General features: G+C 35.1%; 1 protein-coding gene across 2 annotated transcripts in view; it reads right to left on the reverse strand.

Moving 5' to 3' along the window:
* The window catches only part of Set2 (SET domain containing 2), a 48,775-nt gene extending 24,247 nt beyond the window's left edge, over positions 1-24,528 (reverse strand). The window contains exons 1-12 of one of the 2 annotated variants that reach the window (XM_072520954.1): positions 24,300-24,528; positions 23,891-24,241; positions 23,448-23,652; positions 22,904-22,969; positions 20,111-21,995; positions 19,187-19,315; positions 16,088-16,233; positions 13,033-13,186; positions 7,607-7,788; positions 3,102-3,274; positions 2,798-3,048; positions 2,306-2,734 (exon numbers count right to left, since the gene is read on the reverse strand). In XM_072520954.1, the coding sequence (XP_072377055.1) occupies positions 2,306-2,734; positions 2,798-3,048; positions 3,102-3,274; positions 7,607-7,788; positions 13,033-13,186; positions 16,088-16,233; positions 19,187-19,315; positions 20,111-21,995; positions 22,904-22,969; positions 23,448-23,652; positions 23,891-24,211 (3,941 nt within the window). In that variant the 5' untranslated portion in view covers positions 24,212-24,241; positions 24,300-24,528. Of the gene's footprint in view, positions 1-2,305; positions 2,735-2,797; positions 3,049-3,101; positions 3,275-7,606; positions 7,789-13,032; positions 13,187-16,087; positions 16,234-19,186; positions 19,316-20,110; positions 21,996-22,903; positions 22,970-23,447; positions 23,653-23,890 lie in introns of both variants that reach the window. The other variant, XM_072520955.1, reaches the window with a different exon arrangement.
* Positions 24,529-25,821: the final 1,293 nt, after the last annotated feature.

The raw sequence follows: 25,821 nt of genomic DNA on the forward strand, positions 1-25,821 counted from the left end.
CGTTGGACCGGAATCGTTAGGCGGCGTGGCAAAGACAGTAACAAGAACGGCTACAAAGTGGGTAGCTCACAGATCTCTGGAATGGTTAAGGAATTCACCAGGACAAAGAAAAGCGAAACAGTTCCTTACAGAACATTCGCCAAAATTTACGGCAGACCTAATAATCAAAGACAGGAAAACAGTCAAAGCCATAGTAGGTCTTCTAACAGGGCACTGTAAGCTGAATAGGTACTTGAAGCTGATGGGATTATCAGATGATGACATGTGCAGATTCTGTCACCTCGAAGAAGAAACAGCAGAGCACATTCTATGTCAGTGTGACAGTCTGGCAAATGTGCGGTTCTTTGCATTAGGAGAAGAAAATCCACCGGCAAATAGCTACAAGGAAGGTACATTCTCGAAGATATTAGACTTTTTAAAAAGGGTCAGACTAGAGAATGTTATCTAGGACTAAAGAACCACAATAGACCTGAAAAGGTCGCAGTGGGATAGGCCAAAAGACCACCTCTCTAAATCTATTTATCTATCTACCTGTGATTTATTTTTCTGATAGTCTGAGCAACTCTTAGTGATGCTTACATCAGCAGGGACGTCAAATAAACCCTTCGAAAACTATAATATATCATTCAACAATGTTTATGAAGACAGTAGAATTGAAGCTACAACAATTATAAGTACATAAAACTACTTAGCCAAAAAATGAAAATATAGGAGACAACAATTGATAGATGGATGACATAAAATATCCGAAAATCAGATTTCAAAAATTTAATCAAGGGTAGAAAATAAATTTAAACATATATCCGGCTGTATTAACAAGATTCACGCCAAATTCACCGGTGAGAACTTTTAGAATACCTAAGAATAAATAGTTTATATAAAAATGATATTGCGTTTGATTTTAAATGGCGCCAGGTGTGGGCTGATAGGTAGGATGATAGAACAATGGACAAACATCTTTCCAAAGTTGACTAGGAACATAAAATATATTCATTCATGTGGTCTTGGTGATCTACCGATCGACTGTTAATGAAATGTGTGGTCAAATCCACGCTTACTTGATGTAGGGTCGTAAAGTTCCGCTGCCAGCTATAAAAATTCCGAAGAAAACGCCGCACGGGAAGACTATATCGACTAAATGAAGTTACGTTCATCATCTAAGCAACATGCATCACTTTGTACAACAACATATTCGAATTGACAGTGATAGGATGAAAGTTCAATATAATTCTCGATCCACGAATGGCAGCTTCGAAGTAGGTGACGAAATCAAAAAGAGAATAAAATGACGTTATATTCTGAATCACAAGAGAAAGTAAATGTTAACGATACTAAGTAAATGTTAATGTCCCAGAGGAAGGAACAGCTTTTCAACAAAATACAAATAACCGACGAATTTATGTCAAATTACGCAAACAGAAGATGTGGTATGGACATCGAAAAACAAAAAGATCTTTTTTCCGGATGGTATCTCTATATAGCTGTTTGTGTCGCTCAAGACTTCCATATGACCAAACCAATCTCGTCAGTATTTCACAAAAAGTTAGGATGGTTGGATGACTGAAAAAGTGAGTAGACTAAAGTTGGTACAGTGCTGCGTATAGAAGATGGAAATCGATCGTTCTTCAGAGGTGTTCTACTGAAAGAACAAGCTACGAGAACATATAGCACACTTATGTGTAATTATAGCATAAAAAAACTGGCTTTGCCAAAGACAGGCCATAGGTTGGAAAACTTGGAGTAGAAAATAGTGAAAAGCATGATTGAGGTGATTTTTCGGGAGACTGGTCTATAAATTACCGTATGTTGGTTTAATTCAAAATAATGGTGACCTTAAAAGGCCAGTAGATTATTACTTCTTGATCAAAAGTTTGTCCAGAGCTGGAAACACCTGTCGCTTTCGCCACCAAAAGCATCTGCCTATAACTTACGATTGGCCTGGTCAGTACTAAAAGGGGACAATATAGCGAAGCACCTATACTAACGGCATTTCATCCGAGTAAGTACGAGAAACTCAGAGAATGATTCAACTCGCCTGCAAGAACTGTGCAAACACCCAAGAACTTGCGATTATTGTACAAAACATATAAATAAGAACGCTGATTTAATTACATTAACCTAAAAATATATTTCAGAAGTCATTGCACAAATAAATAAAAGTTGTAAACGAATAGTCTATATGAAATAGAAGCAGTATTTGATTTTAACGTTACAATATTGATTTTATATGACAATGAAAGATGAAAAAAATTGTTAAAACATCACAAACAATAACACAATGAATATTTAATAAGTAGTCACATACCTATCGGCTTTCCTGTCTTTATCTTCGTCGCCACCATAAGTGTTATGGCTGGTCTGCATATATTTCTTATTAGCTTCCCTTTCGTGCTCTTTCATTTGCTCTATACGCTCTTTCTTCGGTATCCTAAAAACTTCTTTTAGATTCTTCCACTCCTCCAAGAGTTTGCTGGCTAAGAATTTTATTTCTTCTTCTTGGTCTTGGATAGTCTTGTCTGAAACCAATTCATCTTTCACCGGCACTTTAATTTCTTGTTTTACGTTAGATTTTGGCATGTCCGTTTCGGTTTTCGGTGAGTTGCTTTCGGAATCGAGCGGTGAAGTTAAAGTTTTACTGGTGGCCCATTTTTCTACAGTAGAAATAACTTTGCTGTCTTGAAGCATCGATTTATTAGGAATGGGTAGTACTGCTAGTGTTTGAAGCATTTCCAATCTGGAAAAACAACAAATAGATTGTTATAAACTAGTTAAACGATGACAATCAAGTCAAACATACCTCAATGATTCAAATTGTTTATTTGATATTACCAATTGCTGAGCATCGATCATATATCCGTGCATTAGACGAAGACCGTGATAATCCAAAAACAACCTCCTACAAGGTAGCTCTCCTCTTCGTAAAACACGTAAGAGTTTCGCTCTTTGTTGAGGTTCTTTAGATCTCACCATCAATCTGCTTAGTTTAAGAGTATGAGCTTGATTTTTCAATCCAGTGGTAACCAACATCTCTATTTCTTCATTTAAGTGCTAAAAAAAACAAATATATAATATTTTGACATAAGTTTCCAGATGGTACTTACGTCTACTTCTTCAAACATTTCAATTCTCGGTTTCTTCTTCTGGAGTTTTTTCTTGACAGGTTTTGGCTTGATCTCTGTAACTTGTTGAGGAGTTTCCTGTATGCTGACATCTTTATTCTTCGTAATTTCCTGCACACCTTCTATTTTCTCTTCGTCTTTAACTTCTGCTGGAACTATAGAACCAATAAATAAAACAATATATATATCACTTATAGGCGAGGCAATAAAGCACTAAACCTACCAATTTCCCGCATCAATTCCGTAAAGTGTCACAAAAGTTTGTGAACAAAATTCATGGTGCTAAAATGAAAATTGGATTTTGTGCATAAGGAAATTGCATTTGCAAAGTGCACAGAAAATGAAAAATTTGCAAAACATACTCATAAAATATCAACATGAATGAGTTCAATTTTGTTACGCGGAGGTTTTCGACCTCGCTGAACATGAATAAGATAACGACAATGGTCCTTGAGCTACCTGGGGCCCAGGGTGGACCTCGTCTCCTGGAATGTCATATTAATTTCATTCTAAATCAGTCAACAGCCATTATTAAGAGGGTTTTCGAGGTAGCTGAACACAAATATGATAGCGACGATGGTCCTCGAGCTACCTGATGACCCCAGGGTTGACCTCATCTCCCGGAGTTTCATGTTAATTTCGTTCTAAATCAGTGGGCAGTTATTACCGGGGGTGCTGAACACGAATATTTCGTTGAAAAATGATTTAGAGTACCTCGTGCTACTTAATCCTTAGTTGACGACGGTACTTTAAAGTACTACTTATTTAAAATATGTCTAAAACATGCCTTTATTTATATTTATCTTAATTTTTTTCCTGTAGGTACTTTAAAGTACATTTTAGGGAATAATATACGTTAATTTCAATAAACCGATAACATTATTTTAGCACGAAAGTAATGACCATATTATTACATAACCTAAATGCGGCGTTGTGATTTGTTTTCTTTAACACGTGTGTCAATGAATTTGAAATTATCATCAAATTTGAGTATAACTGGTTATATTATACTAGACTAAACATTTGACTACAAATTTAAGTATTTTTACTTTTGACAAATAATTACTGGTTTTTGGGAAAAATGCTACTTTTCGTTATGGACTTAAAAGTACCATCAGGCATTTGAAAGTAATTTACTATTAGTCATAAATTGGTTTCTTGACTATCGCTTCTTGTTATATTCTAACCTCTTTCTTCTTTTACATGGAAAAAAGAATAGAAGCGACCAGCAAAAATCCTCTAAATGATGCGGAATTATTAAATATTGTTGATAATTTCTTGTTTGAAAATATACCGGATGATATAATTTTCCAAACTGACGAAGAATCTGATAATGATGATGAGGCGTTAAATAACTCTAACTATGCTGTACCAGAAAACTCAAGTACACTAGAGGTAGAAGATCTGGCTCAGTCCATAAACTTGAGTCAGCAGAACGAGACGTATCACATTTGAACGAGACAATGCTGATCGTTTGAGAACAGCTTATGGACTAGACAAACGCTGTAAGAAATGGTGGCATAGACTATTTTGGGGATTAATAGACATATCATTCGTTAATGTTTATAAAATATTCTACGACGTAAAATAAAGGCAATATCTTTTAGATTTCCGAAAAGGAGTTGCTACATGTCTGAAGACGAAGACAAAATAGTGATGTCTACCCTGAAAACCTGAGGAACAAATTATTCAGTCCCGTACGCTTTTCAAATTGAGGCTCCCACTGGGTAAAATATGGTGCCCAAAGAGGCAGATGTGAGGTATGCAGTAGCCAAGGTGTTCAATCGCGACCTCGTTCAACATGTTTTATCTCCAAAGTTATTCTATGTTTGAATGAAGAAAAGAAGAATTATTTCAATATTATATCATGGTGTTCACACAGTTCAGTGTGTTCAGTGAGTTATCAGTGGAACAGGCGATATTAAGTGGCCTGCGCGATCTCCAGATCTTACACCCATGGACTTCTATTTATGGGGACATTTAAAAACATCATCCTGAGGCTAGAGCCCAAAATTTGGATGAATTAAGAAACCGAAAAAGAGAAGTGTCCAATTCTATTACAGCCGAAACTACTCTAGAAGCTGGTTCAATAATGTGTTAAGGGTTCATAATTTTTTATACACTCATTGACACGCCTGGGCATCGTTCTGATGACGTCGTCGAATTCCTGTTGAGGTATCTCATTCCATGCTACTGCAACTTCGTGAATAAAAACTGCTAAGACCAGGTAGCTTGAGGACCATCGCCGTCATAATATTGTTGTTCGGCGACTTTAAACCGCCGATTAATTACTTTTGACTGATTTCAAATGAAAATAACATAACACTCCAGGAAACGAGGTTCACCTTGGGCACCAGGTTTCTCGAGAACCATCGCCGACATAATATTCGTGTTCAGCCACATCGAAAACCCCCGAGTAATGAGTTTCGACTGATTTCGAATGAAAATATCATAAAACTCAAGGAGACGTGGTCCCCCTGAGGCACCAGGTTGCTCGAGAACTGTCGTCGTTACCATATTCTTGTTCAGCGACCTCTAAAACCCCCTGAGTTGATTGTCGACTGATTAAGAATGAAAATAACATGAAACTGGACACCAAGTAGTTTGAGGACCATCGTCGTTATCATTTTCTATGCACTTTGAAAATGCATTTTCCTAATGCACAAAATGTAATTTTCATGTGACCACCATGAATCTTGCTCACAAGCTTTCCTTACACTTTCTCAATAAAATACAAAAAATTGCATAGCGATTCATATTGCTGGGGAAAATTGGTAGGTTTAGTGTTCGTTATCTCGCCTATTATATAAGAAGTCTTAAAAAAGCAGCTCGGGATTGTGGGAGTTTTCTTTGGTCAGCACAATGTTTACTAATTAAGTCATTTATAACAATTATTCGAAAAAACATAAAATGACGAACACTACGACTGCGTCGCATTAGTAGGTGGATCAGCGAGAACGATCTACAGCTAGCGCCTCAGAAAACTGAGGTGTTCGTTCTCAAAGGGAGCCGGGAAAAATCCTCTCTTCGCTTTATAGTGGAAGGTGTGAAGGTTGCACCGGTTAAATCGATTAAGTATCTGGGAGACTGGTTGTCGGAAGGACTAAGGTTCTGAGTACACATTCAAAAGACGGTAGAAAAGACGAACCGAGATCTGGAGGCGTTGATACGGTTGATGCCAAACATTGGAGGCCCAGGTAGCACCAAAAGAAAGGTGTTAAATGGAGTTTTCCAGTCGGTGGTAACCTACGCTGCCCCCGTGTGGTGTAGCGTACTAAACACTGCGAAATACGCTAAGCTGATGGAGACTTCTCAAAGGCGAATGCTCTTCAGGGTATCTGGCGCATATAAGACAGTTTCAAATGAGGCTCTATATGTCATTGGAGCGGTGATACCGATCGTTTTGTTGTGCAAAGAGCGAGCGAGGGTGTATGCGAGGAGGATGGATGTAAATATAGATGAAAATGAGAGAGAAAGAACGATAGTAGAGTGGCAGAGAGAATGGGCGAATGATAGCGGAAAGGCAACTTCCTGACGCAGTTTCTGACCGGACATGGTAGTTTTAGCACCTTCACAAATAGAATAGGCAAATCTGTCTCGGCAGACTGTACTGTTTGTGGGGTACTGGACGCTCCCGCCCAAATTTTTAACTGCCAGAGATGGGCAAATGAGAGGGGAGATTTCGAGAGGAGAATGGGTTTCGAACTGGATGAAAGAAACGGTGTAAACATAATGTTGAGATGAGAAAAAGAATGGAGAGAAGTACACTGTCTGATTTCTGTTGCGATGAAGAAAAAGGAGCAGGGGGACAGATGAGGAAATTGAGCCAGGGATCTAAAATTTATGAGTGGCAAGACCACCTCTCTGGAACGGGTTAATCCGGCACTACCCTGGGACTCGGCCGAAAGATGCCAGGGTGTCTTGTTCCGTGACGTAGATGTCCAAAAAAGATTACCCCCCCCCCCCCCCCACCCGTTGCCTGTCAGAATTTAATGGATATCTTCTTAGGTTCTTAATCTGGCAAAATAGCAACTAAAAAAAGTTTGTAAATTCGATAAGACTGACGAGGCTTTGACATGTAGAAAGAATCACCTGGAAAGGTTCTAAAGGGAAATTTTTTACAAAATAATGAAAGGACCAAGGAAGCAATGGCAACAGGACGTGAAAAAGTGGAGAGATGTGGTAAAGAGGAGAAAAAACTAAAGACAAATTGTGGAAAAGACTAAGATTACCATGGACTGTATCGAGGATAATGATGATGATAATGATATTTATACGATTTTGTGAATAATAGGCACATTATAATAGAATTGGGATGTTAAATAAAAAATCTCAACAATTGTCACTTACACAAGTAATTGTGTGGTGTTACCAATATAAAAGAGTTTTAACTATTTAGTAAATTTTTCGTCATTCCTTCCCATAAGAAACCCTACACATTAACAAACACTCCAAACTGCTTTTTTTCGATATTTAGATCAATTTACCAGGAATTTCGGATATTCCAGTTTTATCGATTTGAGGAAGCTCGGGTAGAATTGGTTTAGCTTCTTCAACTTCTTCTTCTTCCTCTTCCTCCTCTTCTTCCTCTTCTTCATCAGAATCTGGTTGTTCGCCAAGCCAACCTCGGCAGATACCTGCGCCACAATAGCATTTTTGGGCTTCTTTGCTATATTTTATAAAAAAATTGTTAATGGAAGTATAGTAAATGTAAATCTGAATTTCTAAAAGTGGTGATAAGAAAAAAAATGTGTTATTTCACAAAACATAAATTTGTTTTTACTTCTAGCATCCCTTAGTATTTTGACCTAGTCTCTAGGACAAAACATATAGATATCAATTCGATATTTCCAAAATCCCGGCCATTTGGTAAGAAATAGTGACCTGAGAACATGAATTTGTGACCAATCGTTTCAATTTTGGATCAAATCAATTTGGATTCAAAATTGGATCTTCAACAAGACCCTTCCATATTAGCGACAACTTTATGTTGCAGTTCTATTCAGGTCACGCATCACTGTAAGCTAGTAAACGTTTTGTCTTTTTGTAGTGATCTTTTCTGTTTTAATATGCCTAAAGCGACTTCTCGGTAGCCTTGCCCCATAGCTTACATGTAAGCCTTACCTATCATTGGGTCCTGAATTATTATATATTAAACTAAGATTATCATAATTTAATAAACAAGCAATAAGTTATATTCATTTATATATAAAAATTAACGGTAATATTAAAAAAATTAAAAAAGGTAACAGTTAAAAAATTAATAAAAAAAATTCTTGGTGCGGATCTCGATCCTACAAATAAAAATCATCAAAAGTGGTTTGTTGCTCGACCAAACCTTCATGTTACAACCATTACCAAAAGTTTTTATATAAACTACGGAAAAATTTGGTTATCAGCGCCTTTATCGACCGGGTTATAAATCTTGTTTATTGACGGAACACCGTCTTAATCAAGGGATACTTTTTTTATTAAGGATTACTGAAAATGAAATGAGAGAAATCAAAGGTGAGCGGATTTACACCACTCTTACGCTCGTAAAAACATAGATTCCGTTTTTATTAAAAACATCCGCCAGCTCTCTAGGGATTATAACACAAACTAGAATTTGTCAAACCCAACCTTCTTCTTATAGTGCCTATCCGTTGCTAAAAATCGAAACAACTAACAAGACGTACGAAGATACAGGTCTATGAAATAATCATACGACCCGTTGTGATGTATGGAAGCGAAACGTGGACGATAACAAAAGCAAACGAAGAAAGAATCCTAAGGAAGATCTTTGACCCTGCGCTGGATGAAGCATCAGGACAATATAGGATAAGAACTAACAAAGAGCTCGAAGAACTTTACCCAGACGCCAACATCATAAAAGAAATAAAGTTCAGAAGATTCCAATGGGCAGGACACCTCAGAAGACATTCTGACGAACGAACAGTAAGACTGGTGTGGGAGGAGGTCCCAACTGGAAGGAGACCACGCGGACGCCCTCGTTTACGGTGGCGAGATAATCTAGCAGGAGACCTAAGCACTATGGGCGTGGAGAATTGGATAGAGGTTGCTCAAGACAGAAAACAGTGGAGGCATGTTGTAGAGTCGGCTAAAACCCACGAAGGGTTGTAAAGCCACGGAGTAAATAAGTAAGTAAACTATTTGTAGACAGGTATAGAAGTATAGATTACGTTTCCATAGTATATGCATTTGCCAAAGAATCTTTATTACATCAACTTGACGTTATTCAAACTACGGCAATAAGAATAGGACACAGGAGCATTCAGGAACAGCCCAACAGAAAGTTTGAGAACAGAAACTGGAGAGGCACCACTTAAATATAGAAGTATGCATTTGACTCTCACATATGCATTTGCCGCTAATTCTAATCCGAACAATCCAACTAGATACAACATATTTACTGATTGTTTTAAAAACTTATATACTGAAAATATGAATGTGAAACCACCATTCTACGAAAGAGTTAGGCAAATCCTCATGGCTTTACAAATTCCGATACCAAATACCTATTCCAACTTCATAAGAATTCCTCCTCCTTAGACAATAATCATTCATCATTCCGACACATCATTAAATATCTTTAGAAAGAACGATACTCCCTACTCCTTAATAAAAAAGACCTTCATCAACAAACTTACAAAATTTTCTAACTTCTATCACGTATACACAGATGCCTCTAAAACATCTACTGGGGTTGGGGCAGCTGTCGTTACTTCAAATATTACACTTGAGTATAAACTACCATCCTTAAGCTGCATACATACCGGCGAGCTATATGCCATCTACCAAGTTCTCAGTCATATTAACTCGGGTAATATATCCAAAGCTATTATAATTACCGATTCCCTCAGTTCCATCAATACCATTAACCAGCTTTACATAACACATCCAATTGCTCTCCGAATTAAAAAAGAACTAGCTACCATACAAAGCAGCAACCATACTGTATAATTTCTATGGGTTCCTTCACACATTGGACTTCAAGGGAACGAAGAAGCGGACCACATTGCCCAACAAGCAAGAAACAGTGAAACCGCGAGTGACGCGAGAAATGCAGTGGCACAGTTCAACTTCAAAATTTCGCGAAGTGAAAACATATGTAAAACCGTGGAAATATCAAATTTCCGACAGAGCTCAAGTCGTTATTACCCGACTTCGTCTAAGACACACCCGACTTACCCACAGGCATATAATCGGCCGCACTAATCCTACTTTATGTGACAATTGTAATGTTCCACTCAGTGTTAAGCATGTCCTTATAGTGTCCAAGATACCAGTTGCAGAGACAGACCAACCACATCATCGGATCAACAAGTGAAATCTTAGGAGAAAAATGTAAAATTGAACAATTGGTAAAATTCCTTAAAGACATTAATATACTTAACAAAATTTAATATTTATAAGTAAATTATCTCATGTATATGTATACAGGGTGAGTCATAACTATTGGGACATAGACTAAGGACAGGTTATTTGGACCAAAATATGGCTATTGGGCCGAATATGCCTTAATAAAATGTCGCTGAGAAAAAAGATACAGAGTGTTAAAGTTAATTTTTGTTTTTCGTTTTTTGCTAATAGTTTCCCTGTATATTTATAAATTGCTATCAAAATTGGCACAGAGGCATAATCTTAGACAAAAAATAGTATTCTATTTACAATTTTACGTTTTGTCATAGAGGGCGCCACGTGGATCATTCCTAATGATCAAATTGAGTCTAAACTTTTTCTGATGAAACTTTTTAGTAATTTTTATTAAAAAATATGACGTAAACATCATTTTTACGTAAAATTGGTACTCTTGTTTAAACATGATAATTTCAACCGTTTTCGATAAAAACGCAGTCGAACTGCTTAGAGTCTTAAAAAAGGATTTCAAATATTATTTCATTTATGAAAAGTATGCTTTGGACTGTCAGATAATTGTTGTTGGTAAATGTCATTTGTTCAGAGTAAATTATTTTTGATGTGACAGTGTAGTGTAATGTTGCATTTTTTAAAAGTAATCATTACTTTTTTTGATTGAAATGCCTCGTCACAATTATTTTACTAATGAAGAAATGCTAGATATGATTTGCGTATACGCACAAGAAAATTTTTGCGGTCGCTCGGCAGCCAGAAGGTATGGAATGTTATACGCAAACAGAAGGCAACCAAATCACAAAACTTTTGCAAGATTATATCATAGTTTAGGTGAAACTGGTCATTTCACACTAAAAATGGGGTGGTCGACCGAAACAAATCACACCTAATCAAGAAGATGAACTTTGGGTTCGAGTAGATGAAAATCCTGAAATAAGTTCACGACACCTATCAGCAGCAACAGGAGTAAGTCAGTCGTCTATTGTTACAATTCTAAAAAAAGAGAACCTCCATCCTTATCACTTCACTCCTGTTCAAAATTTACTTTCAATAGATCTTCCACGACAGTTACAGTTTTGCCAACGTATTCTGAATAAACATCGCAATGACAGACACTTTATTAAGAATATTATGTTCACCGACAAAGCAACTTTTACCAGACGAGGGGTTTTTAATTGGCGAAATAGTCATTATTGGGAAGAAGAAAACCCGCATGCTATTAAAGCTAGACATTTTCAGCATGAGTTTAAATTGAATATTTGGTGTGGCATTATAGGCGACCAACTACTAGGGCCTTATGTTCTTCCTCCGAATTTAAATGGAGATTCTTAGTTATTCTTTTTGGAAAATACTCTTAGTGATATTTTAGATGATCTGTCACTGGATGTAAGAAGAAAAATGTGGTTTATACAGGATGCCACCTCATTTTTCATTAGCTGTTAGAAATCATCTTAATGACGTATTTCCTCAACGATGGATTGGCAGAGGCAGTGATTTTCAATGGCCACCAAGAAGTCCTGAGTACAACCCACTAGATTTTTATTTTTGGGGACATATGAAGTCCTTAGTTTATGCCAATGAAATTAATACACGAGACGATCTTTGGAGATACATTCAAAATGCAGCTAATCTTATAAGGGGACAGAATAATATTTTTTTAACATCTGAAAATCCTTTATAAAAAGAATTAGAAAAGGCATAGAAATCGGAGGAGACCATGTAGAACATTTAGTTTGAGTTTTTGTGAGTTCTTTTAAGTTAAAGTGTGTTTAGTTTTGATTTATCGTCAAAACGGAAACCTTACGTTAGTTGCAACTTTGTTTATTAGTTTGGTATTTGATAGTGGAATTGTAAATAAAATACTATTTCTGGTTTAAGATTATGCCTCTGTTCCAATTTTGATAGCAATTTATAAATATACAGGAAAACTATTAGCAAAAAACGAAAAACAAAAATTAACTTTACCGCCCTGTATTTTTTTCTCAGCAACATTTTATTAAGGCATATTTGGCCCAATAGCCATATTTTGGTCCAAATAACCTGTCCTTAGTCTATGTCCAAATAGTTATGACTCACCCTGTATATGCCGCTAATAACCTCAGAGGTTGATGCGACAATGTTTGTAAATAAAACAAAAATAAGCAGGTCTTCATTACAGTTTGAACATGTATAAACTGCTTTATCCTTGGATCTTTATATATACCTGCCCAATATCTTCAGTACTACAGATACACTCAATTTTCTCAGAAACTTTAGATGACCTAGCCTAAACCTTCCTAAGTTTCCGCTTCCCATTTTTGGAGACTTTAATTTGAAAAACTTTATGCTCCGGCCATTTACCATTCCACATCATAGATAATATAAGAGAATATTTCAATAACAATAAACAAATTGCAAATATTACAAATAAAAATGATCTTAAGAAAGTCATAATTATCATATAAGAGACTTTTGTGTCATCTTTTTATAAAATTCAAATTGTAACAAAAAATCAAACCTCAAATATAATTTCTAATGTTTCTTAAATACAGGTACTTACCCATATCTTTGGAACCGATAGTCAAAAGTAATTTCCTCGCCAGCTAAGATCGTTCTGGTACTAAAAAATCCAATCCTCAACTCACCGTTAACAGTCCACTTCTGTGTTTCCGCATTTGGATCGCAGGAGTGATTGATAAACCGGGAGATGTTTCCTACAAAAAATAACTTTGAATTTTTCGAACGAATATATTTTTTCCAATTTAAATATATGTAAAAGAGAATAGCATCGTCGTGGACCAATTGTTCGACATTCTGTTTAATTCAGGTTAGATGTTTTATATTACAATCTGCTTGCACAGAATTTTCTTTAAGACAAGGATATGTTACTAAGGTTTCATTTTATTATGTAACTTTGGTTTGAATCCGTTCTAGTTGCATTCCTTCTCACTTTCCTTCTGTCTAACAATTTCTGGCTCTCTATAAATGTTAACTTTACTCCCATTTCAGCTTCACGTGACTCTTGGTTCTTCGCCTGGATCTTCCAGTTTCGTATTCTCAATATTCTTAAGTTTTCCTGTACCTGATCGTTAAATACTACTCTGAGCAAGCCTCTCTTTATACTCGTTAAGTTTTTCTGTACCTAGGCGTTAAAAAGTACTCTGATCTAAACCAAGCAGAAGAATAGGAAAGAATGGAGACTGGTCCTTCATTTATATGTAGATTCCTTCTTTTCAAAATTACTTACTTATCTAGAATGGGAAGGGAACAGGAAATTGTTAGCACCATCTTTAATCTCCTATCTGTTAATAAAGTATCTTATTATAATCTTTAGTTGCTAGTACTCTCTCTCCTTTATAAGTAAGCAGTGATACCATACCATTCGGTTAACCATTGCTGTCCATTGGTCTGCCTTTTTTACGAGCAGTTTCGCTCCAAAGAATGAGTGTAAACGAAGTGTGACAATTAAACAACTAGAGCGGTGCTATAAAACATTCTTTTAATCACCAATTACAGTTAATCTCCTTCAATATACTCTCCTTACCGATCCCTACAATGCTCCATATGAATTTTTCATTGTTGAAAGTCCCGGAAGTCTGCCCCTGGCAGTTTCTTGAGAACATGTATTGCTTTTGCTTTCAGTGAGTCCACATTATGTCAAATGTGTCCACTTAAGCTCGTATTTAGAGTGGGAAACAAAAAAAAATCACACGGGGCCAGATCAGGCTAATACAGTGGGTAGTACAATTATTCTCGATTTCCTTTGCTGTGCAAGAAGCTATGGTAAAATTTTTGAATGAATGATTTATGCAAAATCTGCCAGATGTTAGATACTTTCTTTTTTAATTCTTGGGATTTCACAATTGCGATCAGACTGCGATTTTCGATGCCCAATTTACCAATTTTTTGGATGTTGTCTGCTTTTAACGTTGACGGTAGTTCAGGTCGCGAATCGCCCTCAATAGTTACATGTGCCTCCTAAAAGATTTCAACCCGTTAAAAAACGTATATACGCGATAAAACTTTACTTTTCCCAGTTCAACAGGAGATTAAATCGTTGCTATATCTGAACAGCCAGCGAGACCAAGCCAGAGTTGCCAGATGGGATTTTAGAATTTAACTACACGGGAGCTTCAAATCACGCTAGAAATCCGTAACTCAGCTGTTAATAAGTAGGTATATTCATTCATCTCGATGATGTACTTTGACATCTAACGACCAAAAATAGCTGTGGTAAGTCCTGATCATGAGCAATAAAGGAATGTGAATACAGTACCTACTAGCTTACTGCTGGACAAGATGCATAAATGTCGTAACCAAAGCAGGTGAAAGAGCTTGTAATCACCAATTACAGTTAATCTCCTTCAATATACTCTCCTTACCGATCCCTACAATGCTCCATATGAATTTTTCATTGTTGAAAGTCCCGGAAGTCTGCCCCTGGCAGTTTCTTGAGAACATGTATTGCTTTTGCTTTCAGTGAGTCCACATTATGTCAAATGTGTCCACTTAAGCTCGTATTTAGAGTGGGAAACAAAAAAAAATCACACGGGGCCAGATCAGGCTAATACAGTGGGTAGTACAATTATTCTCGATTTCCTTTGCTGTGCAAGAAGCTATGGTAAAATTTTTGAATGAATGATTTATGCAAAATCTGCCAGATGTTAGATACTTTCTTTTTTAATTCTTGGGATTTCACAATTGCGATCAGACTGCGATTTTCGATGCCCAATTTACCAATTTTTTGGATGTTGTCTGCTTTTAACGTTGACGGTAGTTCAGGTCGCGAATCGCCCTCAATAGTTACATGTGCCTCCTAAAAGATTTCAACCCGTTAAAAAACGTATATACGCGATAAAACTTTACTTTTCCCAGTTCAACAGGAGATTAAATCGTTGCTATATCTGAACAGCCAGCGAGACCAAGCCAGAGTTGCCAGATGGGATTTTAGAATTTAACTACACGGGAGCTTCAAATCACGCTAGAAATCCGTAACTCAGCTGTTAATAAGTAGGTATATTCATTCATCTCGATGATGTACTTTGACATCTAACGACCAAAAATAGCTGTGGTAAGTCCTGATCATGAGCAATAAAGGAATGTGAATACAGTACCTACTAGCTTACTGCTGGACAAGATGCATAAATGTCGTAACCAAAGCAGGTGAAAGAGCTTGAATGAGGAGCACGTTAAAGCGTAACAACTGGAAAGACATTGGTCAGCAGATATCCAGGAATTAAGTACCTTACAAGCTGGAAAATGATGTACTCAATGGTAATCTTCCTCTGGAACTTTTGGCAACTATAACGCATTCAATTATCATTGTTCGATTTCTGGTATAGTATAAAAATATGAAATAGTTTTTACTAATTTTAATGGGAATAAACCACAATTGACGGTTAAAGTAAGTTTATTGACGTTTCAATTTCCACTTCGGAAATCGTTCCCAAAATAAATTAAATAAAAGTTTTTTGAGAACAATTTCCGAAGTGGAAATTGAAACGTCAATAAACTTACTTTAACCGTCAATTGTGGGTTATTCCCATTAAAATAGTAATTACTTTAAAATGCCACAAGAAATAAGCTTTAAATAGATTAAAATTAGCTATATTTACCTTTCATGGTTGCATCGATGATAGCGTCAGCTCGCAAAGCCATAAAATAGTAATGGATATTTTTATCCTGAGAATAAACTTCGGCTCTTTTGTCAAATTCATCACTGTCCAAGACCTCTCCCACGTACTCCAATATAAATTCACCGCTAAAATATTTAGAAGATAAAATAATCAAAATATGTGCGCTGATTTCTATAAATATTAATAGTAGAAATAGTGAAATACAAGTATGAGAATTCATTGTGTCTTCTTCTTCTTTGAGTGCCTCTCGTATCGGAGATTGGATATCATTAGGGCGATTCTAATTTTATTTACTGCTGTTTTGAATAATTCGTTAGTGGTACAGCCAAACCACTGTCTTAAATTTCTCATCCAGGACATTCTAACCAAATAGGTTCTCCCAGGAGAACTATTTCTGGTCCGATTCTGTGTGAAAAAGCAGTTCAATTCAATGAAAAACGAGAAAGTTCGTCAAATTTTCAAACAACCACAGGCTGGTTAAAACGATTTAAGTCGAGACATGGCATTCGTGAGCTTCAAATACAATGAGAAAAACTATCTGCTGATTCATCAGCAGCAGAGTAATTCAAAATAAGACGAAGTTAATTAAGTACTGAAGGAAGAAAATTACGCTCTCGAAAACGTCTACAATGCAGCCGAAACCCGGCTCAATTGGAAAGCTTTGCCACGAAAAACTCTTGCGTCACGGCGTTAAAGCGTTGATCGTTGCTTGTTATTGGTAAAAGCAAGAAACCAAGTTGTTTTAAACACGTTAATATGAATGCGATGTCTATCGTTTATACTTCGCAAAAGAGTGCTTGGATGAATAGTACAATTTTCATGGGATGGTTTATAGGAACTTTTATACCCTCCGTTAAAGCTCATCAATTAAAAAATCATAAAAAAGAGAAAATATTATTGCTTCTTGATAACGCCCCAACTCAGCCATCATGTGACATCTTACATGAAAAAGACGATTTTATAAAAGTCATGTTTCTTCCACCTAATGGTACTTCATTATTACAGCCCATGGATCAAGGCGTTATTAAAACTTTCAAACGGTTTTATAGAAAAGAATTGTTATGTAAGTTACTTTTGGAAAAATAAGAGGAGGGAGAAGAAAGCCTGACAAGAAATCGTGGAAAAATTGATTTGAAGGACGCGTCCTACATGATCGGAGCAGCATGGAACTGTGTAAAAGAGCAGAAATTGAGAAAAACGTGGAATAAAGTTTTGTATTTAGTGAAAAATAGTGAAATAGTGGAAAAAAGAGAATATGCAAATGAAAAACACGAAGATAAGTCTGAAATGATAGATATGCTAAAAAAACTCAATTGCGACAGATGTGATGAAGAAGAAGTTCAACAAGGGATGGATTTCGACGACGATGATCCCGGGTACCAAATTATGCAAGATAGTGAAATTATAGAGCAAATGAATAATAAAACTGCCACCACATCTAGCACCTCATCAACTGCAAGTTCAGATAATGAAGATGAAAACATAATTGAAGCCTTTATTTGCTTAGATATGGCCGTGCGTTGGTTTGTTAATAATATAATAATAATAATAATGTTAAGGATTTCTCTACATGATTGAATACCCAATGCTACTATACGAAAAAGATCAGGAGTAGCAGACGTTATTGAAAGGATAACAACACTAAAGTGGAACTGGGCAGGTCATGTAGCAAGATCAGTTGATGACCGGTGGACAAAAAGAATTTTGGAATGGAGACCCCGAATACAAGCTAACAGAAATAGAGGTCGACCCCCAACGAGATGGACAGATGACATAAAAAGAGTGACTACAAATTGGATTCAGATGGCGCAAAATCGGACTAAGTGGAAAAGCACGCGAGAGGCCTATGTTCAGCAGTGGCCGTTAGAGGCTAGTTGATGATGATGATGACACTGAGACAAAGGTTTGTTACCAGTACTTCTCTACAAAATAAATTTTTGGATCGTTACAACTTTAGAATCAGCCAAAATAGATTAGAAGAAGACTTGCCGAAAATGACCTACAACCTGGAAGGGCACCAATTGGCCCATTATTGACCAGAGACCATAGAAGGCAAATATTGCATTTTGATCGTGAACATGTTGATTGGAATAATGACGATTGGGGAAGAATATTGTTCACCGATGAATCCAGGTACTGTCTTTTTTCTGATTACAGGAGAAACCGAGTGTATAGAAGGCCTGGGGAACGCTACGCACCTACGAACACTAGAGGATTAATTTAATAGATCGCGGTCGGGTTACATCGTAGAGGTATATAACAGACATTTTAGAAGAGCATGTCGTGCCATTTGCACCATTTATTGGGGATAATTTCATGCTTATGCAAGATAATGCCAGTCCACACACGGCAATAATTGTGCAGCAGTATCGTCAGGAGGTTCCTGCGAGAAGTCCTGACCTCAACCCAATAGAACATGTTTGGGACATCATAGGCAGACGACTACGACAACTACCTAATGCACCAAACACATTAGATGAACTGTTTTTGCTATTGGTTGAAATTTGGGATCAAATTGATCAAGAAGAAATCAGAACGATTATTCTCAGTATGAGAGATCATTGTCAAACAGTAATAAATGCCAGAGGAGGCAATACTCGATACTAGTACACGGTACTAGTATTTTCTTCAACTTTAAAAATTTCAATTTCGTCATTAATTTATAATGTTAGTTTGTTTAGATGTATGTTGTTATATTATTAATTTCAATACATTTTTTGTAAAAAAGAAATGTTTTTTATTTAAGATGTTCTAAAACAACCATAAAGCAGAAAAGAACAAACAAAAATGTTTTAATTACAACTCAAAATAAGAATTTTAAAATTATGCGTTCATTTTGGAGCGCAGTGTATTTACTTTACTTTTTTGGTAATTCTTATTCCAAACTATTAATTTTTAAATATCTTATTGCTTATGATTGCATGTTTCATTTATAATGTAAATTTCAACACTGCCAAACACCAATATTTCGTTCTGTCAAACTCATTTGAGGCTATCTTCATCGAGACCAAATGTGAAAAATTTGCGGAATCAAATTATAAAATTGGGTAGTTAAATAATAAAAACTATTGTACTTACAAGGGAATATTAGCTGCAGCTCGAAGTCCGAGACCTTTCTTGTCGGTATTGAAGACTTCGACCGGAGCAAAAGCATTTTTCTGGAATCTTTTGTTCGTGCATCTGTCTCCAACGACACATAAACTTCCGCTAAAATCAGAGGATTTATCTCTTTATTTATTATTTAAATTAATACAGAGTGACGGGCAGAATCACTAGTTTTTAAAATATTGTTTAACAATGAGAACGGGTTGTTCTCTTGTAACGCTTCATTCTTCAATAGACTAAGCCAGTCGGCATTTTCTAATGTCAGCGAGATTCCTCAACTAATTTCCTCTATCTCTCTCTCTAGCTCGTTATTTTACCTCCCTCCCTCTCTCTCACACACACCTCCGTACAAAAAGACAGAGACAGAGGAAACAAGTTTGAAAGAAATTAAAGAGGAAAAAAGAAAGATGGTCCCTTCACTTTGCCTGATGAAACGCACAGCCTATTTATATTATTTTAAGGGCCGGTTGTTCGAACGCTAATCAAAACTTGATTGTAATCAAATATTTAATTACAAGCAAATATGCCACAGCAGCTGTCAAAATTATTACAAATTGCTTATTATTATTGATTTGTAAATTAAAAAACAGGAAATTAACATCAGAAAGAGTTTAATTAAGGTTTATTTTAAATTAAAACGCAAAATAATAAAATGATTCGATCAACATAACCTCAAAATGTGACGCATTTGATTTTAATTAAATATTTGATTACAATCAAGTTTTAATTCGCGTTCGAACAACCGGCCCTCTATGATTCTTACTAAGCCTTAACTGTCAGCTGTCAAACTGTTTTTGTTTTCTTGTTGCCAGCTCCTGTTTGGCGGCAAATTAAAAGCTTGCGTGAATTTTGAGACATCCATTATATATATAAAATAATAATATACGAGAAACTTACCACTCGATTAATAGCAATCTATTCAGACAATCTTCCCCGCATCCGTATTCATTAGCAACTAGCTCTTCGGAAGTTAAAAAACAATCGCAAACCATTTTTTTAGCTTCCTTACAAACCATCCTATCGGTCCTGTATTGATTTTCTTTAAGATGCACGAACTGTTTTAGCCTGCCTTCTACCACGGGATCTTTATGAGGTCTTTTGTTGAGCTCTTCGACGGATTTGAACGGCATCGTGACCTGATTGTCTGACTTGATCGTAGGAGACTGAGTTTCTGAAAACGGCTTCCATTTGCGGTCTTTCGAATTTACTTTGGGGGAGGCCGTAGGTGTGCTTTTATCTGACTCAGTTTGTAAGGAGTTACTGTCTGAAACGTCGCTTTCGAATACAGAGGATTCCGATTTTGATTTAACCAAGCCCCAGCCGGTGGTTTTCTTATTAAGAACACTGATGGATTTGATTCTCGAAGATCGCCTCACTTTTTCATCATCTGCTTCACTTTCAGATTTGTTACTGCCGATTTTAACAGTTTCTTCAGATTTTGCGACTTTCTTGTCGCTCTTTCCCAATTTACTAGCTTCTTTATTATCATCCTTTTCTTTCTGAGGAGTTATCTTCTTACTTTTGGGTTCTTTTGGTCTGGTGTCTTTTTTGATTTTAAAAGTAGGTGCTTTATCGGTTTGAGCTTTTGTCGGTTTAGTGGCTGGTTTACTTTCAGGTTTAAGCGAAACCGGTTCGTTTGTTTTAGATCTTGATCTTGGCTTTCTTTTATTTTTAAATACGGGAAGATTACTGGCAACATCTTCAAGAAATAATGGAATCGGCACCAGCGTTTTACCTTTAACTTGTACCTCAGGTGATTTCTTATTTTTATCTTCACTTGAAGTCCTTGTGCTTTTATTTTTGGAACTACTTTTTTTCTTGTCTCCACTACTTTCAATTTCTACAGTTTCTTTGGACTTACTCTTTTTTGGTGAACTATCTTCGCTAGATTTTTCACTTTCCGTCTTAGTAACTGCATTATACGTGGATATTTGGCTTTCCTCTAATTTCATATCAGCTATTCGGCTTTCTAAATTGTTTTCTTCGTCAACTTTACTACTTTCGTTTTCACTATGATCCATTTTTTCGCATTCTTCAATGTGCTCATCTATATATTTATCTTCATTGAAAAACATACTACTATCTACTTCCATTGCATTATCTCCTATGAAAGATATATTACTATTTCCTTCATCTCTTACATCACCTAATAACACACTTCTCTTATTCTCTTCTTCAATTTTACTATGTTCTACTATATCTACAATTTCTTCAACTTTTGCCTCCTCCACAAACGATGGAAGACTAGTTTCCTCTTCTATTTTATTGTTTTCTATAAATAATTCAGCATTTTCCTCAATTTTGGCATCCATGCTATTAGATCCTTCCGTTCCTTCAGCTTGTAGTTCTAAATTGCTTATATCGTCACTTAGATTTTCTTTAATTTTCATAGGAGCTTCCTCTACTGTATATTCCATATCCCTACTTTGCTCATTACTGACAGGCAAACTATTCCCTTCATTTTTATTAGTCAAACTGTCGATGCTGTCTGGTTGATTCGCATCAGAAAATTCAGCTTGATCTTCTGCAAATCTAGCATTGTCTTCCAAAATTTCAGCTTCATCGATATTAACTTCAGAGACATTTTTTGTAGATGATATTTGAGAGTTACTATCGGATTCTAACATATCTGGTTTCTCATCGACAATCATATCATCTGCAAACGGAATTGAGGCTTGTTCTTCTATTATGAACTCTTCTTTATCTGGTCCAGTCGAGACTGAGGTCTCATCTTTAGATATTTCAAGGTTTATATCTTGGACCGATTCGATTCTATATTGCCCTGGAAAAAAAAAACAGAATTTTATATAAGTATTAGTTTGCTATAATCCATATCATTGTGGCATTGTGAAAACAAAGAAACCCTTTGTTATTTAAGGGTTTTGATCTTTTAATAAGCTTCCTCAAACAGTCAAAAGTTGTTCATCTGTACAAATGTTTAAAAGCAAATTAATGGACCAAATTAAAAGCACGAATAGTTAGGCAGTTGTTTTTATATTATATATTATTGTTTTACATGTTTTATATTTTTAATAACTGTAGGATTTACAACAAATGGTTGACAGAGTGGTAGAAGTCAGTGAAGAAAAAGGACTGTCCCTAAACACAAAAAAGACACAATTTATGGTAATTACAAAAACCCAACAGCGCCAAGAAAACATAACAATACATAGAGAACAAATTAAAAAAGTTGAAAAATATAAATATCTGGGTACAATAATTATTAACGAAAATAATGAGTACACAGAAGAGATTAAGGCAAGAATAGGACAGGCAAGAAATTCTTTCAACAAACTGACAAAAGTACTCTACAGCAGGGACATTTCAATTTCTTTAAAGATAAGGCTTCTGAGATGATACATGTTCTCCGTATTATTTTATGGGTTAGGGCTTTCCCAACAATGGCAAAAGTGTAACAAGTGTCATCACCCAGTCTACTGTTGAAGCAATATTATCTCAGTCTTTCGCAGATAATTTACTCACAAACTCGAGTTGAATGGCGTAATAAACTCATATTTACAAATTTTGAGATGTTACTGTATTCCTTGACGGGTGCGATATGTGAAATGCCATCTACTTGCACATACAGCTGGACAAATTAAAAAATAAATGTTTTATCCTATTGATCTATTGTCTGTTTACTGAAAACGAACTGTAGACTAACAATAGGTGATTTAGAATAATAATTACCTGTTTTGACCCCCATTGCACTCTCTTTGGAACTCTCGTCTGTAGATTCCACTGTTTTTATCGAATCTAAACAATAAATTACAAAATTAATATCTAAATCTGAAGTTATTTCCTACTATTTACCAACAAATTTCTTTTCTCGAATACAACCTAGAGCCAACTTATAAACCATACTTAAAAAAAATACTAAAGGAGATATTTGTAATTCTCTCTTGCCTGTCAAATATTTTACCAACTGAAAGCATTTTTTTCTCCCAAGAAATTGACAGTGTGCATTCAAATGTGTACTTATTTGTGTTTATTCTTTTTAAACAGTGGACTAATATCACGAGATTAAATCCAGAAGTGTCCAAAAATACAGGAAACTGAGTATCTAAAGATACATAGATTGATTATAATGAAGGAAAATATCTAGCACAATTTAGACAAAAAGTTATGTCCAAAAATATATGTTTACACATAATTATATAGGTATATAACACATAGTACCTATATACATCAACTAGTACCAATAAAGATGTATCAGAATACAAATATTAGGTACCTTTTATTGTTTGGGAAGAAGTACTTTCATTATCTTCATGTTCAGTCTGCAAATTAGATAAAGTTAATTCAATTTGGTCAGTATTTGCATATTTTTGACTAGTTTTGGTTGTAACTACATCTAAATTGAATCTTCTTGTTAAAATTTCATTACTAAAGCTATTTTCTGGCGATTCAGTCTGTTCTCCATCATTATCGTCCCAATCCTAAAAATAATGACTTGTTAAAATTTCTTTTTATGAGCAATACCAATATCTTAATGGATAAATGCTTGATATTGCCTCTTAGAGATACAGCTCTAACAAGACAAATAAATCTCATACAATATTTTTGTACATACACAGAACATAATAGATGTCTAATTAGAGAAAGTAGATGAAACTACCAACTTGTTTTAGAACAAAACCATTACTGGAAACTTTGGTCAAAGATTTGAACACTCACCTGTAATATCTCTAGTAAAGCTCTCTTATCTTTATCAGAAGCGTGTGAACTTTTTACTACAGATTGCGACTTCTTCATATTTTTTGGAACAACCTTTAAAAAGGACTGTTTTATTTTGTTACTAAATAGATCACTTTCTGGCGAGTCAACATTCGTTTCGACATTTTTTAAACCTTTTATAGTTTTTGGTGTTGATTTATTTGATCTACTTTTATATTTTGGAATATCAATATTTACAATGCTTTGCCTTCTTGTTGACCTAGTGGACACGGTACCCACTACAATAGGGTTTGTGTTTCCTTTTTTTCTCTTTGGGGGCATTTTTCTTGATCAATTATTCTAGCTATTTTCCTAAATAGTGAAACAGCTCAATTATAAATTAAATAACCTAACCATCAATTAAAAATACCTTAATTATTTACTATGTATAAATTAAAAATTTGGCTAATTTGCTATATTTAGGTTAAAACTGTATGAGCTTCATTTCTATATCATATAAAATCATCAATGTGAGATTTCTCTTCCATTTTTTTAATTCATTAAGAAATATTTTCCTTTCATGGATATTTTACATGGATCTGTAATCTGGCTCATCTGCTGCAAAAAAGTTTGCCCACTGACCACTGACAGTGACAGCACAATCAAATAAAACCAACTTTATCTTATGCTTTTAAAGTCCATTCGCTCAACTCGGGCATATTTTGACAGATTCATAGCTGGAAACCTACAACACAAAAGTTCCTAGCTCACAGTATTAACAGCTTAAATAAACTTTTATTACAGACTTCTTTCATTGAAAAAAGAAGAATTTTTATAAATAGTGGAAGTGTATACTAAACCCATAAAATTTTGGGTAGTATATATTTAAAAAATATATTTCAGTTGTTATAATTTAACATAACCATGTATTATATGGTGCAAATAAATAAACATTGATTGTCGGTAATACGTAAAGTTACATTTTATTTAATATTTAGTTTGTTTACTATTAATATTGGCTGTGAGTACGTGTGTTTGGTTGTATAGTAATTTCCAGCCACTTCTAGTCTGTAACTAACTTCGTAACTAACTTGTAACTGTAAAAAGTAACTAACTTCGCAAAAAAATAATGACTAAATTCACTAGACAGTTAGGACTGAGAATAGAGAACCGACTATATTATAATTTTTTAAAACATTTTATTATTACTATGTATAACTCCAAGATCTCAACAACAGAATAAGAAAAAATTATTTTTATGTCAGTTGTTTATTATAATGGCCAATATATAAAAATGATTTTAATAATAATATTTACTGGTCATAGTACAGAAGATATCATTTTTTATTTTTCTTCTTTTTTAGCTTATTGTACTTTTTCTCAATTAGGTTTTTAAAGAAATTTTATTTTTCATCTAGAAACAAAACATTACTGCTTTAATAATTGAAACAAATTTTTTTCTAAATTTTTCTGTTACCTAAAATTTACCAAAAATAAAGTTGATTCGGTTATACTTAAAGAAGCTTCAACAAACAATGCTTCAACGTTTAAACACATCCGCCTCTTTCGAAATGGTACAAAAATTACGCCGTTGCCCTATGATTATCTTTAGAGTATTTTAATTCAATTTTAATCGAAGAATGTGTGTATTTGCTTCTTCAGTGATAGAGTAGCTATTTAATCATCGATTAATCTTGTTTCATAGATTACAACGATTTTATGTATTTTAATTCTAAGTTAGGGCCTAAACCAAGATTTTATTTTAAGCAGAATTTGCATGTTTTTGAGTTGTTGGTGGTCAGAGGGGGGTATATACTCTGGTTGGTGGTTATTTAAGGATTCAATCGAATATTTTTAGATGAATTTCTTTATAAATGTGACAATTTTGTGACATTGAGAGGAGTCAGTTACGCTAATCTTCAGTTATAACAAATGGAAAAAAATGTTTAGAA

Source organism: Diabrotica undecimpunctata, chromosome 1 (assembly GCF_040954645.1).
Source record: "Diabrotica undecimpunctata isolate CICGRU chromosome 1, icDiaUnde3, whole genome shotgun sequence".
NCBI lineage: Eukaryota > Metazoa > Arthropoda > Insecta > Coleoptera > Chrysomelidae > Diabrotica > Diabrotica undecimpunctata.